Source organism: Microtus pennsylvanicus, chromosome 12 (genome assembly GCF_037038515.1).
Source record: "Microtus pennsylvanicus isolate mMicPen1 chromosome 12, mMicPen1.hap1, whole genome shotgun sequence".
NCBI classification, from domain to species: Eukaryota; Metazoa; Chordata; class Mammalia; order Rodentia; family Cricetidae; genus Microtus; species Microtus pennsylvanicus.
Window position 1 is genome coordinate 25,890,187 of NC_134590.1, and position 15,749 is coordinate 25,905,935.

Below are 15,749 nucleotides of genomic sequence, written 5' to 3' on the forward strand. Positions count from 1 at the left end.
TCTGTGTATCGCACTGAGCTTAAGCACAGGAGACCTGAGTCCACTCCCTCAGTGACACACTTCCTTCAACAAGGTTGTACCTACTCCAATAAAGCACCACCTCTGAATAGTGCCACTCCATATGAGATTATGGGGGCCAATTACATCCAAACCACATCGTCTACACTGCTGAATCTCCTGCTTCCTCTTTTACCATCTTCTGACATTATATGGAGACTTTGTTCTCCAGCTTCTGCACTGAATTCATCTGCTTCTTCAGATCTCCTTTCAGCACACTGAGTATTTTTGCCAGTAAAGTAAGAACAAGTTGCAGCGGCTCAGCTCCCGACGGGAGGAAGGGAAGTAGAGCTGCTTCCAAAAGCAGGTTGGGCCCCACTGCTATCACTGACTAGTCCAGGAAACTGAGGCTTTAGGAACAGGTTGATCAAGTCATGGACCTTTCTCTAAAATAGATCATATAGTAGGGCACAAGGCAAATCTTCATAGATACAGGAAATTAAAGTAAGTCCTTAAATTACAGCTGATTACAATGGAATAACACCACAAGTGAGCAGCAAGAGAAATGATGTGCACAAAGTCAACAAGAGAAAAACATCCTGGAAGTAAATGGAAATGAGAAAAGAACATGCCGAAATTCTATGGGCTACAGTGGAAAGTGCTGTCTATGCAGGCTCTTGAGGGAGGATTGTTATCAGTGGTCTTACTCCACCAGGCATGATGTGCCCACAGATACAACAGGAGCATGACTGTTATGGGGCTGACCAATCACTGTCGTCCATGCTTAGTCCTGCAAACCCGGTCGAGCGCAAGACTGTGCCCCATCGTGGAAATTCTCGTTATTTGTTGTCGAGTGTGTGTTCATGTGTAGGTTTTCCTTGAAGACCTTCAGGTAACTACAATGTGCAGACCCCAAAGACCCTGACATAAAAAGACTGAAGCTAACTAGCGCCAGCGGGAGAGCGACAGCCATGGGCAGACTCTTCTAAATGCGGGAGAAGGTATGGGTGTGTGATAAATTGCAACGAGATGGGAAGATGTCACAGAGTAAGGCAACTGCCCATAAAAGGTATTTACAGTGAGGAGACTCTGTAACTATAAACACACCTTAATGCATTTTTCTCACAGTGTACCTAATAGGAACTTATATTTTGAATTAACTGGAAATGAATGAGTTATTTTAAAAGGTGGCTGGTACCTAATTGAAGGATTTTCCCAAGCCCCATCATGATGAAGTCCGATTTGAGTAAATTCTACCTAATTTCAGAATTAAGAATATTACTAAGACAAAATTATAAAACATTGGAAAAAAAGAGAAGGCAAATTGATAGGTATGTTTATTGCTAAATCTATAGTCAAGTTCCATGATTTAAAATTATTTAAAACAAAAGTATAAATATCTATAAAAAACACGGTACTTTAAATTAAAATCGTTTTTTCAAAACCTGTAGCATGATGGTTATAAAATAACAATTATGAGAATGACACATTTATAATTACAGAAAACATTAAAAATGAACACTAACGAAGTGTGTCTTGCTGCTGAATTGGGGGAAAGGGTGGGGACAAATTTTTTTTATGTGTATTTACTGAAAGATTTTCCACCGACACTGAACATGCCCCACCCTTTGGCATTTCGCTATAAAACATGAATTTACTCAAAGGAGACAGAATGGATAAAACCCCAAAGATGGTGGAGAGTAAGTTGTCCTACACTCAAACACAAAGTAAACAATTGCCAGGGGCATGTCCTGAACGCCCAGGCACTAGCTACACAAGAACACTACCTGCCTCCTCGGACACGAACACAAAACCCACTTTAGTGATCCAAGAAGAAACAAACATGTTGCTCGTGGTTGATCTCTCACCTGTCTATGCTGACTCTGACATTCTTTCTCGGTCATAATGAAATCTAGTTTGAAAAGGATTTTCTTCACAGGTGAGCAGTTGAAACACGATTAGTATTTGTAGCTTACACTCTATTTTGGACTTCTGCTCTTTCCTTAACGTTTGCATACACCTAAATTCTTTAAAATGACAACCTTGAAAGTGAATTTCTAAGGAGCTGTTTTCAGTTTATATGCCATAGGAATGGTGTTTACATACTATTCGTAAAGACTGGGTTACATTACACATGGTTACAGGCCACATATAGGTATTATCAGATACACATTGGACTTTTAGCAAAAATATTTTTCTACATTTACATTATATACGTTCATATTCTGAAATTTTAGACTAGTATGTTGAGGAATTTAGTTAAAAATGCCCCCAAATTTCCATTTTATTATTTAACAAAACTTTGAATATATTTTAACTTAATTCTAATAAAATATTGTACCATGTGAAGAGCCAAGATAATAAGGTCTGTCATAGATAAATGTATTTTTTCCACCATAGTTCTTCCAGATTGGAATAATTAATTACACATGGCAATAACTACTTTATCAAGAGTTCTGCCAGTGGGGTCACTAGGTACATAACAAAGTTATTTCTTTAAAAGGCTCAATGGAGGAAATGTCCTGCAGACTAGGATTCTACATCCAGGGTAATGTTCTTCAAAGTTGATGGTAATATAAATGATTTTCGAGCAAGTAGCTGAACTTATTGATCTCCAGTAAATCTGAATCTTCAGAAATAACAAAAACATCTCAGGAAAAAGAGAAATGTTAGCAGTTAAATTTTTGGCTTTACAAAACATGATGGTTTGAATGAGAAATGTACCCATAGGCTGAGATACTTCAACACTTTGGGGAGGTTTAGGAGGAACAGACTTACCGGAGCAAGTATGTTCCTGCGGGAAGGGCTTTCAGAGTACAGTTTCTCCCTACTTTCTGTTTACTTTCTTCTTTGTGCTGTGGTAAAGATGTGATCACCCAGTTTCCTGTTCCTCCCATTTTGCCTGACACTTCCCTGATGGACTCTATTCCTCTGGAACCGTACGTTCAAATAAACTCTTTTATTAAAAAAATAGAGTTGTGCTATTAAGACTATATTTAAATATATTCCCCTAGATGACAGACAGCAAATGTGGACTGATGCTACCTAAGAGAAAAGCATCAAATGGACCATTCTCTTAGCTGATCATGCTACAGGCTATACACACAGGTATGAAAACCAAGCACATCCAAATAAGGGAAGAATATTTACATGCATATATTATGGCTCAATAAGAAACAGATTATTAAAGCATAATATGAGTATATTAAATTAATTCACAGTATAAATACATTTTAAGAAGTAATTTTAGTTTTGAATAATAAAAATACACATATCACATCAGTTAAGCACTATTATTAATACATATTTTGTTTTTCACATATATGAAAATATATATGTAGGGCTCTTCTAAACTAAACATTTTTACATAAATATCCACTGATTTAAATAAAGGTTGACAGAGGTAGAATCTGTGTCACTGTTCATGATTCGCAGAAACAAGTACTTCAAATATTTCATTACTCTTGTGCTCTTACAAAAATCCACATGGGAACTCACTGAAAACCATTATCTGAAAGTGAATGAAGAGAAAAAAGATAAAGTTACTCAACATATTAAAGAAAAACTTAATTCAATGGTGTTTCAAATTACAGTCTCTAATAAAAACTTGTTTCCCAAATCTCATGGTGTTTAGGGAGCACCAGTCTACGTGAAGACAAAGGCAATAAGAGCATGACTTGGGGTTGCTGACGCAGGGTCCTCGGGGGCCTGGGTGACACTGGGACAAAAGAAGAAATGCACAGTTGGTTTCTGCCCCACCCCACACACCGAGCACAGGGCTCCCAGGAGGTACCTGAGCAGTAGTGATTCTGAGATGCTGATGAGGAGACCAATGGCCAAGGACTTTAGGGGAGGGGCTGCCCACCAGGCAGGTGATGCTATGTAGAAGAGGAAGGCCAAGGGCCTAGTCACCAATGCTAGTGATATGTCAGTGTGCTATGCTAGGTACTGAAGTCTCTGTAAAGGCCCAAGGGTACTAGGGTTGGAGACCATCCAGAGAGCAGGACACTTGAAGTTGTACTTGGGAGGGAATGGAAGCCTTGCACTTTGTGTTTGTTTGGCCATTCATTGGTATCTTTTGTAGTAACTGGGCAATCAGAGCCCCTGACAAATTCCATCAACCCTGGGAGGGAAACCTGCGGGACTCTAGGTTTAAGAGCAGGAAGGTCAGAAGCACATCTGGGGCTGTACTTGGCACCTGGTGAGTGGAGGAGTCTTGCTGGCCGACCCTGACCAATGGGATCCAGCGCTGTCTCCAGGCAGAGCAGTTTAAAGGAATGAAATTATAGCACACCTAGTTGCTGTGTGATGGAGAATTAATTGTCAGAAGGGTTGTGTTGAGTGTGTGGCAGTAGGAAAAACGGGCTTTCCTATCTCCTGTGGTGTTAATAAAAAGAAAGTAAGAGCAAAAATTGGATTATATATTTTTACTACTAGAGAGACACTAATCTGAGAAACAATTCCATGTGTAATTTGTCTCTGAGTGCTCACTGGAGAAATCCTTTAAAATTAGCTTTAGTGACATTACCCAGAAATATCTACAAAAATGGATTACTGGCTAATAAACAAGTTGGATCATTGAGAATTGTCAATTACTACAAAATTAAAAATTGTGACTCTGTTAACAGCTGTAAAGGTTTTCTAACGCACGTAGACCAGGAGGGTTGCAACTCTGGAAATGGAAAGAGTGTGGTGAGGGTGTGGAGAGCCAGAGCCTAGAGCAGGGCTGAGAGTACCAACAGTGGAGCTATGTGGACCACTCTCTGCACTCTGCAGAGGGGGCTTGCTTGCTATGAAAGATGAAGGCCTGCCTTCAGATCCCCAGATCTCTCTCTCTCTCTCTCTCTCTCTCTCTCTCTCTCTCTCTCTCTCTCTCTCTCTCTCTCTCACACACACACACACACACACACACACACACACACACACACACACACAAGCCAGACCCTGAGCAACCCCAGAGCTGGGGGAATGCAAAAAAAAAAAAAAAAAGACGGATTTTGGAGGCTCGCTGACCAGCCCAATCTAACTGAAATGGTGAGCTCCAGGTTCAGTGAGGATGCAAACACTCAAGGTGAAAGAGAAAAGTCAATGTTGTAAGAATGTAAACACTAAGGCAAAAAGTAGCAACCAGGCACCATGAGAGCAGAACCCTGAACACTGGCCTCAGGATGTGAAAGCACAGGGTGACCACTGCTTGTATGAGAACTTTGAGCCTCTGAGGAAATGCTTACTATCTTCTACACACAGCACTTGTGTTAAAATAGGCAAAGAAACGCACACTTTAAAGAAACTGACTCAGTCATTTCTGTCAGTGAGTCTGCATTCTTCAGTTGTTATCTGTCAAAGCCAGGGTCTGCCTCAGGCTATCTCCAGGAATTAGGACCAACCCTTCAACTCCGCCTCAGCCGAGGGTATCTAACATCAGCTACCTGGGACCAGATCCTCACGTCCGTGGAAGCTTGGACATGAGTGACCTCGGCAATTTCAGCCCTAAGTCTATACTCAGGGCACTCTTCCTAGCAGCCACCAAATGCCCGTCAAGCCGAGTGTAAACTAATGGGGTAAGGGCACATCAGGGTACTCCACTGTGCAGCACACATATCAGTGGCTGGATCTCACCAACGCACCACCGAGAATAAGAGTCCAGGCATACACAAATGCACTGATAAAATCCGAAAACGAAAAAGAATCTAGGCTTTACCGCTGAAGATGGTTGCTTTCAGAGCAGAGTTTGAGGCTGGAACCAAGCGAGGTAACACGTTCTCTTTGTCCCAGTGAGCCTCCTACAGCGCCTTTTCTTGATGGTCTGCTTGAGGCAGGGTCTCATGTAGCCTAGGTTGGCCCCAAACTCACTATGCAGCTGTAGATGACTTTGAACTCCTGACTTTCCTGTTTCCACCTCCTAAGAACTGGGAACACAGTTTTCTGAACTCATTCTGCGATCCGTTTCAAACTCTTACTGCTCTTTCTGTCTGGTCCCTACACTTCCTGTGTGGCTCAGACACAGCGGTGAGGCAGGGCCACCACAGAAAAGTCTTCACTCAACTCCTCTGTATCCACCTACAATCAAGACAGACTCGGGGCCCTTCTGAGTTAGAGTGGAGCCTACATCCGCATGTAACCTCACTCCACAGACTTTGTGTGCCCCATCCTTCCTTTCAAACCTTTCTCCCACGCTGTCCCCCTCAGCCCCCCATTCCTGCCGAATGGAGCGCACTGTGCCTCACCCGCTATCTCGAAGCTCTTCCCACTTTCATCAGGTGTCATTTGTATACTGAATTTGGTACTTGATTGTGTCACCCTGTGTCATCTCATACTTCCTAGCACTTCGCTGTGGCTTTGATTCCAACCCTACAACTCCTCTGCAGGGCTAAGAATGAACCCAAGGTTGCTGCGTGCCACATTCCTAACCCTTCCCTTTCAGCTGGGTACAAGTGACACACAGTGAAACGCATGGATCACATCCTCAGCTGCTGTGCCACCAACACATGAACATTTCCGTTACTCCAGGTAGTTCCTCTCTCTAAGCCATCTCTTTCTCAAATTTTTTACAACTACAGATTAGCGTTACCTGTCCGTAGAATCCGATACATAGCTCTCTGCTAACTATGCGTCTATATGCTCAGGAGACTGTATAGGAGATTTCAGAGTAGAACTTTACCTGTCCGTAGAATCCAATACATAGCTCTCTGCTAACTATGCGTCTATATGCTCAGGAGACTGTATAGGAGATTTCAGAGTAGAACTTTACCTGTCCGTAGAATCCGATACATAGCTCTCTGTTAACTATGTGTTTATATGCTCAGGAGACTGTACAGGAGATTTCAGAGTAGAACTCAGAGGTGACGTAGGAAGACCATGCCGGCGCATCTCCTGGATTGCTCGCTCTCTGTCGGTGAAGATCACAGAAGAGATTCTATGTAAGCACCATGCAAAAACAAAAAGTGGCTATTGGGGTTATTGGTCAATTAGGTAACACCTACCAATGTAATTAGCATTTCTACCAGCTTCATTTTGGGTTAGTTTGTTTTGTCTTTGAAATGACCTTACTATGTTACCCAAGCTATCCTAGACCCAGGGGCTCAATTGATTCTCCCACCTTAGTCCCTCAAAGAAGCTGGGACTGCAAGTGGATAGGATGCCTGGCTTAGCCTTATATACTTTTACCAAATCTGCAGAATTTTTATTCATATGTATGGGCGTTTGCCTGCCTGCATTCATGTCCATGCACAACACACAAGCCTGGTGCCTGTGGAGATGAGAAAATGGCAGAGTCTCTATGTAGGCACTGGGTCCTCTGGGCAAGCAGCCAGGGCTCTTAACAACTGGACCGTCCTTCCAGTCCCAATTTGTAGTTTATTTTTTCAGTAATATGTAAAATATTTCATTTAAAAGATTAGAAGAAATTGTTCAAAGCAAAATTATGCTACAGCCAAGTCATAACATTAGGACATCAACAAAATAATATATTAGAAACGATCACAATATATATATATACTAAAAAAAGTAGGATATCAAGTATACATTCAGAAACATACAAATCCACACAAGCCGGCCAGGGTGGCACATGTCTGTAATGCCAGCACTTGGGAGGCAGAGGCCGAAGGAGAGAGACCTTGTCTCAAAAAACGAAACCAAAGCAAACAAAAACAAAAACCAATATACAACTACATATTAAATGAAAGATATTAATAGTGATTCTGGAAGAGCTTACTTTTTTCTTTATGTTTTAAAATACATTTAAGAATTTATTTCTCAAGTGTTCTGTTGACAGGCAGCTTCCTTGCCTTTACGCCATTTATGGCATCCAGCACAGTTGAGCACCTCAGTTTCACGCCTCGTCCTTTCCTGGCTCCCCTTCTGCCCGCACTGCCATGTCTTAGTTCTTTATCGGATGCTCTGCATCTGCCTGTTCTCACATCCGTGCTGGTCTCCAGGGCCTGGTTATCAGTCTTTAGTGATTCCAGCTGAGGGGGAATTCATCCCCCCAAAAGTAAATGAAATTCTACCCCTGCCCTTACAGACTTCTTATCGGCTTCTTGAGATAGTCTTTTGCTATGTAGAGGAGGCTGGCCTCAGGCTCACAATCCTCCTGCCTCAGCCTACTGAGTCTGAGGATCACAGGTGTGCCCCGTCATGCCTGGCACATGCTATTTACATTCATTCTCGTGTGTGTGCATGTATCAACTTAAAGCATTTAAATGTCTGTGTATGGAGCAACCACGTATCACTTGTATGTCACTAACTTGTCACTGAAGGCTCAGTACAGTGCTTCCATGTTGGATGCTTCCTTCCTCTGCTCCTTCTTTTCTTATCTCTCTTTGCATGGAACTCTAGCCTTCTCTGTGCTCAAATCTCCCAAACGTCTGAGATAAAAGAGCCCACTTTCCCTGTCACATTCTTTTCTGGTGTCTGGAGTCTGCCAGTGCCCACTGTCTACTCTATGGCTCCACAGTCTCCGGCCTGGGCCTTTTCTTGAGCTACTCAGTACATCTTTCCTTCCTAGAGAGGCTCCTCAAACCCTTTCTTTCCTCAATATTACCCTGTCAGAAAAACTTATAGAAGGCTTTTCCCGCTCCAATTTCTCCCTCACTCCAAGAAATGTAAACAAACACACAGGACCCTGCTAGTGTACTGTGGCCTCTGAGGGATTAAGTGTGGAACAACCAGATTATTTTCCTGCTTCTTCCCACCCACAAGAATCAGGTTCTGTCTTGAGGGTGGGGTGACAGGGCCCATGAGAATGTGCCACTTCATCTGACAGAGTAGGGAGGACATGTTTTCGAGGCCATAGAGAGCATGGCTGAGGTGACCGAAAAGTGCAGCCACCACTAAAGAAGGAGACACTATTTATTACATACAGTCTAGCACTCTACCTTCCAAGTTCAAACAAATCACCACCGTTTGCACACCACCATGGCAATCAAGCCTACTTCTATCTAAAGCAACAACTACTGACATCACAGCGGATCCCCTGTAGACTTAATACAACGTATCACTCAGGTTTGGATGCAAATGGGAAAGATAAAATTTTTAAAATGATCTAATAGGCAGTTTTAGTCGACTTGAGAACAAACCTCGGGTGTCTAAGAAAGAGCAACAGAAAAATATAACTTGGCTGTTGACTTTCAAATTAGACTTTGATTATAATTCATTTCTTTTTGGACACTGGTCTCCCAGGGTGGCTCTTAAGCTCATGATCCCTCTGCCTCAGCCTCCTGGATGCTGGGACACAGGTGCAAGCCACTACATCTGGCGTGGTTTCCCTGCTAAAGCAGGTCTCATATCTGTAATATTTAGGGACTCAATGTTTTAGCATGAAGTAAATGAACTAAACTACGAGCATGAAAATAATTAGGGAGCAGGGAATACGTTATAGAGGTTAAGGGCTTTGGACTGAACAGATATGTTTGTACTTAAACCATGGCTCTGTCACGTACAAGTGTGATCATATAGGCAGATACTGGGATAATCAGACACGTGTTGAGTGCCCAGCTCCTAACTGCTAGCTGCACTTATGACACCATCATCGTCATCTCATGATAATATGCTTCCAAAAGCACTGTATCTGGGGGGCTCTTGCAGGGACCTTGGTTATGTCACCATCTAGACTTGACTGTCACCTGCAGAATGCTCCAAGAAGCATGTCTATAGCAGCGCTCTTTTCATTACTGCAGGGATTCTGTCTCTTACAGAATCTTTTACTCTATGAGAGAATTCGCTAAGAAATTTATTTTATGTATTAATACTAAAAAAATTTGCTATTTGCAAGTCACATTACTCTTTGAATAGGCTAGAAGATATGCAGGAATACCGTTTAATGTCAAAAAGAAACATCTTACCGTTCATATCTCTCATTTGAAATCTGCCTTTTCAGAGCATCATAATCGGCCTGCAACTGGGTTACTTTAGCTCGAAGCATAGCGGTTTCTCGGCTCTGGGTAGTTCTTAAAGACAAATACAAAGACCTCAGCAATGAGAAATCAATGACACGTCTTGTAGAATCAAGTGCAAATACAAATGGAGGCGATGCTAAGAACAGACAAGGACCCTGGCTTTCCAACGTGGCCCTGTCAGATTCGGGGTTCTTCTGCACTCTGCAGGTTTACTGCCAGCTACAGAGCTGGTAGCACGAGCTGCATGCGCAGCAGACATGGGAACTAGAAACAGGATGTGAAATACCTTCTGTGGTTCTTCCTTGCCTCTTGCCTCAGGAAGAACATTGTTTTCAACTCCCCAAGTCCCTGCAAAAGGCCCATTCTTCTCCGTGCTCTCTACCCCAGGCTTTTCTCTTCTAGGACCACATCATCTCCAGTCTCCTCAAGGGAGGCGGGCACACTCGTGAAGACCAGACTAAGCCTTTCCCATCTCTCACCCTGACGAGCTTTCCCCCACCGACGCCTTCGCTCACTCATCAAACTCAGGTTCTTCCTGAAGCTCACTCCTCCCCTCCCTCTCCCATGGCACCACCTTGGAGACAAGACATACACATCTACAGTCTCAAACTCGTCTCCTGAGCTATTCCTCTGGATGTCCGGAAATATCAGACAAGAAAGTCAGCTACAGTGATTTTGTATCACTTTCCCACAGTGCCCTTGTTGTACAAGAGGTGAAAAGGAACTTGTGGTCAACACTTCCCCACACAGGTTGCTCCAGGATGCTGTGTGATGCCTGTGTTCTGACAAATAAAGCTTGCTTGGAGACAGAGGGCAGAGCTGGCCACTACCTGACCACAGAGGTTTGGACGACTGTAGAAAGAGGAGACAGGAAGTGGTAAGGCAGGCCTGAGAGAGGATCTTTTGGACATAGGTTTTGAGGAGAGAGGAAGAGACTGTGGCTGCTCCCCTGTTTCTCTGATCTTCCAGTCTGATATCTGACTCCTGATTTTTATTGATAAGATTAGGTAGATTAGCCCTTTACCAGGACACTTACAGTTTGCTCTCGGAGAGGTTAAGTTTCTCCTTCAGCAGCTGGATTTCTGTGTCCTTCTCATGCGAGGTTAAATGGGAATGAAATTCTTTATCTCTGTTTGTAGCTAACAACGACTCCAGATTTTTAATTGTCTGTCTCTCACTTGTCAGTTGTTTTTTCAACAGTTCTGATTCGGATTTTACATTTTCTAGTTCTGCTATTGCCTACAGGAAAAACAAACATAAATTTAATAAAAATTTAGGCTTAGTCTGAAAATTATTTATCTGTCAATATAATAGTGATTGACAGCAATTGTTTCATTTTTGAGTACTGGTTGAAGACTTCCAAATGTTCCTTAAGTCATAAGAAGAGCCTAACAATTTTAAAGTTACCTTTGCGACTTTTACTAAGGGCTTATTCGGCTTTAAGGCATACTTCCCCCTCCAATGATGACCACCCCCATCCACCAGTTAATGAGCTGCTCCAGTCTACGCAGTATGTGTGCTCTTTGACTACACATTCAAGCCAGTATTGTAACTTCTCAGTGTGTGGCCTGGCAAGTGAACCCTACAGATATACTTCTGTGAGAGCACACATCAGCTTGTTCAAAGTTATGCCACAACTTGGGATGGGGAAGTCCAGGATTTAGTTAATAATTTAAACGCCTTGAGATTTTTTTTATCAATAAAAATTCTTAGAAAAAATGAACTGTTTGATCTTTCAATCAAATTTTACTTCTAAACAGAAAAAGAATATTTGTTCCTGATCTACAGTTAGAAAATGCCTAAATTTCTTAAGGACCATCTATTGAAAACCCAATTTTATCCTTTTAGCACTGGGACAAAACCCAGAGCATCATGCACGGAGGCGAGGACTCCACCACTGAACTATACCCCAGCTTATCCTTGTGCTTGACAGTCAGTCTTGGCAGAGAATCCATAGCCAAATCCAGTTATCGAAACCTTGCTGTCAAAATGAACTAACAGAGAACAACTCACGAAAAAGGAACATAAAGAAAAGCCGTGCCTGAGGGCTCCACAAAGCAAGGTGCCCAACAATCTCTCCCAGCACCTACCCTCTCCAGCTCAAGGCTTTTGGAATTCAGCTGCTGGGTCATGAGGTCCTTGCCAGAATCGAGCTTAATGCAAAGTTCTCGGAGAGATGACAGGTCACTTAGCGCTGTTGCTTTCTCGCTTTCAAGAAGTCGCAGCTCTTCTTCTAACCGGGACATGGCTTTGGCCATTGATGAGATCTGAGACTCGTAAGCGTGATGTGCATTGATGTGCTGAGGAAAGAAAGCAAAACATAAAAGTAATATAATCCAGTCACTTGAAGTGCAAGCCTGCAAAGACAGCCTCAGGAACCTGTGTAGCCGCAAACTTCCTTCAGAAAAACAAGTGCTAATTCTTGCGTATGCTAAAACATTCTCAGGAAGTATGTGCTATTTTAAGAAAGCCTAGTTATTCTCAAAAGGAGCAGCATATAATTATTAATCATAATAACTAAATAACTCATGTATACATTTAGAAGATATAAAGATGAAAATTATGCTAAAATAATATGACTGTTTTAAAGAATTTTTTTTCATAAATAGCCCTTGTTATAATAGCATTTTCTTATCAAATAGTAATGTATTTTAAATAAATATATTTATATATAATTCCAATTCATTCTTTTAAATTCTAAGTTTTAAAACTAGGGTTTATTTTAATACTAAATACCTGAAATTTAGTCTCATTTCATTGGCCACTTTATAAGATTTTAGTAATTTTGGAATAATGAACAAAAACTGAAATACTGATAAAAGACTTTCCTAAAATAACCCACACTTTAAAATTTTTATCCTTTAATTTTATGCAATAATTATGAATTTATATAAGCTCCATTTTGGTGTTTCAGGAAAGCAGCCATTCTTAAAAAGCAAAATGATGTTAGCAGAGTTCACAGAAATCAACCAATTAAAAACCAATATTGTGCAATGAAGATTATTAGACATCATAGCTACAGAAAGGTAACCATTTGACATTTCCATATTAGTACACTGGGCAAACAGCAGTTCCCCAAACAAAGGAGACGTAAGCACAGGAAGCAGGCTAGCAGTGCAGCTCCCAGGCAGGACACTTTCCTAGCATGCAGAACCCCAGAGGTCTAACCTCAGCACTATAAAAACAAACAAAATAACAAAACAAAACCCTCTAAGAACCCGTTTTTTTATATCACGTAAGAATATTAGCAATAATAAAGAATAAAGAATGAAGGAATATTCCTGAGAAACTCTTACAAGCAGAGAAGCATCTTTAGTAAAGAATATGTAGTCATCCTATAGTTTGGGGCCTGTTATTCCGGACTGCTGCAAACTGGGTGTGCTGGTTTGACTTGGTGGTCCCCCATAGGCTCATACAGTTGAACCTGGTCTCCAGTTGGTGGTGCTCTTGGTGAGCTATGAAAATTTTGGGACAATGAGGCTTGCTAGAGAAAGTAGGTCACTGGGGATGGGCGTTCAGAGGTCATGGTCTTGCCCACTCCCTGCTCATGTTTTCTGTGTGTGGCTGAAGGTTTGAACTCAGCTTCCTGCTCTGGCCTCCTGCTGTCATGCCTCCCTCTACCCGTTATGGATTTTCCTCTGCATCTGGAAACCAAAATAAACTTTCTTCCTTAAGTTCCTTTTGGTCATGGTATTTATCACAGCAGAGGAAGGTCACTAAAAACACTGAATACCATCCTTCCCCTTCGGATCTGGAGGCTGCAAACCATTATTTGTTTTAAGAGACTTTTTTAGAAAATAAATAAATAAACTTTACGTGTTATGGGTATTTTGCTTGCAACTCTGTACACCATGTGCATGCAGTGCCAGCAGGGGGCTTCAGATCCCCTTGAAACTGGAGTTACCCACTGTTGTGAGTCGGGGCATCAAACCCAAGTTCTCTGAAAGGGTAGCCAGAGCTCTTAACTACTGAGCCATTTCTCTAGCCCTGCAAATCCAGATGCTAAGTTATCAGGACTAGCTCTTTCTAGAGACTCTGAAGCAGACGGCTGAGTGTTTCTCTCCTAACTCTCTTTGGTGTTTGCCTTGTAGATATCTCTGCCTCCTCCAATTTCACAGTGCTCTCCCATGTCCCAAATTTCCCTCATCTTAGAGAGACGTGGATGTCCACTGGATCATGCTCTACCTTAGCCAGCATCTTCTAATCTTAACCACATCTGCAAAGACACTACTTCAACAAGGTCACATTTGCAAGCACTTAGGCATTCAAAGTAATTTTTCAGCAGTCACGGTTCTACCTATTCTGAAGCCCCAAGTATAGGTCCTTCTCAAGCATGAAACACCTGCATGGTATCTAAAATTCTTGAATTGACTAGGTTTAATATTTCGAATGTGTTTACTGTGGGGTGGAGGCGTGCGTGTGGAGATCAAAGAACACCTTGCAGCACTCAGTGGTGTCTTCCTATTATGTGGGATCTGGCTTTGTGGTAAGTCCCTTTACCCAGTGCACCAACTTGCTGGCCCTGCATCCACAATAACAGCATAAACTTTCATATCTTTAGGCATCATCTAGATGAGATACGAATATGACTCCGGTGCGCTTTGGGTAACATTTTCCTCTATCTGCCGAGCTCTAACCCTAGAAAACAGGTTGGAGTGTTGGACACAGCGCAGATGGCTCTTTCTACAGGGGAGGAGGAGGAACACGGTGGCTAGCGGTTCTGTCAGTCAGCTTTCAACACTGAGAGAAATTCTGAAGAAGCATTTGGAAGGACAATTCTGTTTAGGCCTCAGTTTCAGAGATTTCAGCCCATGATCACTTGGCCACACCACTTCCGGGTTGCAGTGAGGCAGTAAGTGTATCATGACAGGAATGCGTGGCCAAGGAGTCCACTCACCCCACTGCATCAAGAAAAGCAAAAGGGAGCTAAGGAAGGACTAAGGTCCCACCATCCCCTCAGAGATGTACCCTTGTACATCTAACTCCTTGTAATGAGCTAACTCATTGTGAGCCTCCAACCCCTGTGACCAAGTCTTTAGCCCACAGGTCTTTAGGAGATGAATGAGATGCAAACCATAACCCTAGTCCCAGGTAAGCTTGCAATCAAGCAGGGCAACTTCTATTCGATTTCAAGTCTTAAGAGTAATTATCTGTGACACTAATGCACTGCCCCCTGGGCCCCCCAGCATGGTCTCTTTCTTAATCCTCAGGGACACTGGCACTTCCTGTACCTGCAATCCTAGATTCCATGTCCTCTGGCTTCTGGTAGCAGTGAAGACCCGCCAGCCTCTGAGCTGCCCTTGGGGGCACCACTGTGGCTTCTGAGACACTCTTAGAGTCATTCTCCCTTTCTTAAAGGTGACTAGCCACCAGGAGACAAGAAACCAGTATACCATCTTCACCTAGGAAGACGCCAGGGGCCCAACAGCTTTTCTTCCCTTTGCTTCATGTCTGTCCCTTCTGATCATAGCTGGCAGTCTCTGCTGAGATGGCTGGTTGGACCCGTGGCTGCCATGCTGAGTTACCTAGTCACACTGCCAGGCTGCCTACAGGGTATTATGTGGATGGACATGCTGAAATACTTCTGAAGGCCATTAAGTTCTGGTTCCTTCTGCACCCTCTCTCATAATGAGGCTTCCTTCCCACACTGCGTGGGCATCTTAGTTAAATGTCAAAGTTCATCTCTTCCATGTTCTAATTCTGCCATGTTCTTCATAACAAGGTCACCCTTTTCCCAGTGTCCAGTAATATGTTCTTCAATTCTATTTGAGACCTTGCTAGAAGAAATATTCCATATATAATAATACATGTATTCTGCACCTAAAGAATATCTCCTCTTTTTAAAGTTTATTTATT

At 42.4% G+C, this 15,749-nt stretch overlaps 1 protein-coding gene across 4 annotated transcripts in view; it reads right to left on the reverse strand.

Moving 5' to 3' along the window:
• Window positions 1–1,312: 1,312 nt before the first annotated feature.
• Window positions 1,313–15,749, reverse strand: part of Cep135 (centrosomal protein 135) — a 59,041-nt gene continuing 44,604 nt past the window's right edge. For 3 of the 4 annotated variants that reach the window (XM_075942936.1, XM_075942938.1, XM_075942937.1), the window contains exons 22-26: window positions 11,984–12,193; window positions 10,930–11,132; window positions 9,840–9,944; window positions 6,749–6,913; window positions 3,440–3,508 (exon numbers count right to left, since the gene is read on the reverse strand). In XM_075942936.1, coding sequence (XP_075799051.1) covers window positions 6,784–6,913; window positions 9,840–9,944; window positions 10,930–11,132; window positions 11,984–12,193 — 648 coding nt within the window. In that variant the 3' untranslated portion in view covers window positions 3,440–3,508; window positions 6,749–6,783. Of the gene's footprint in view, window positions 3,509–6,748; window positions 6,914–9,839; window positions 9,945–10,929; window positions 11,133–11,983; window positions 12,194–15,749 lie in introns of all 4 variants that reach the window. The other variant, XM_075942940.1, reaches the window with a different exon arrangement.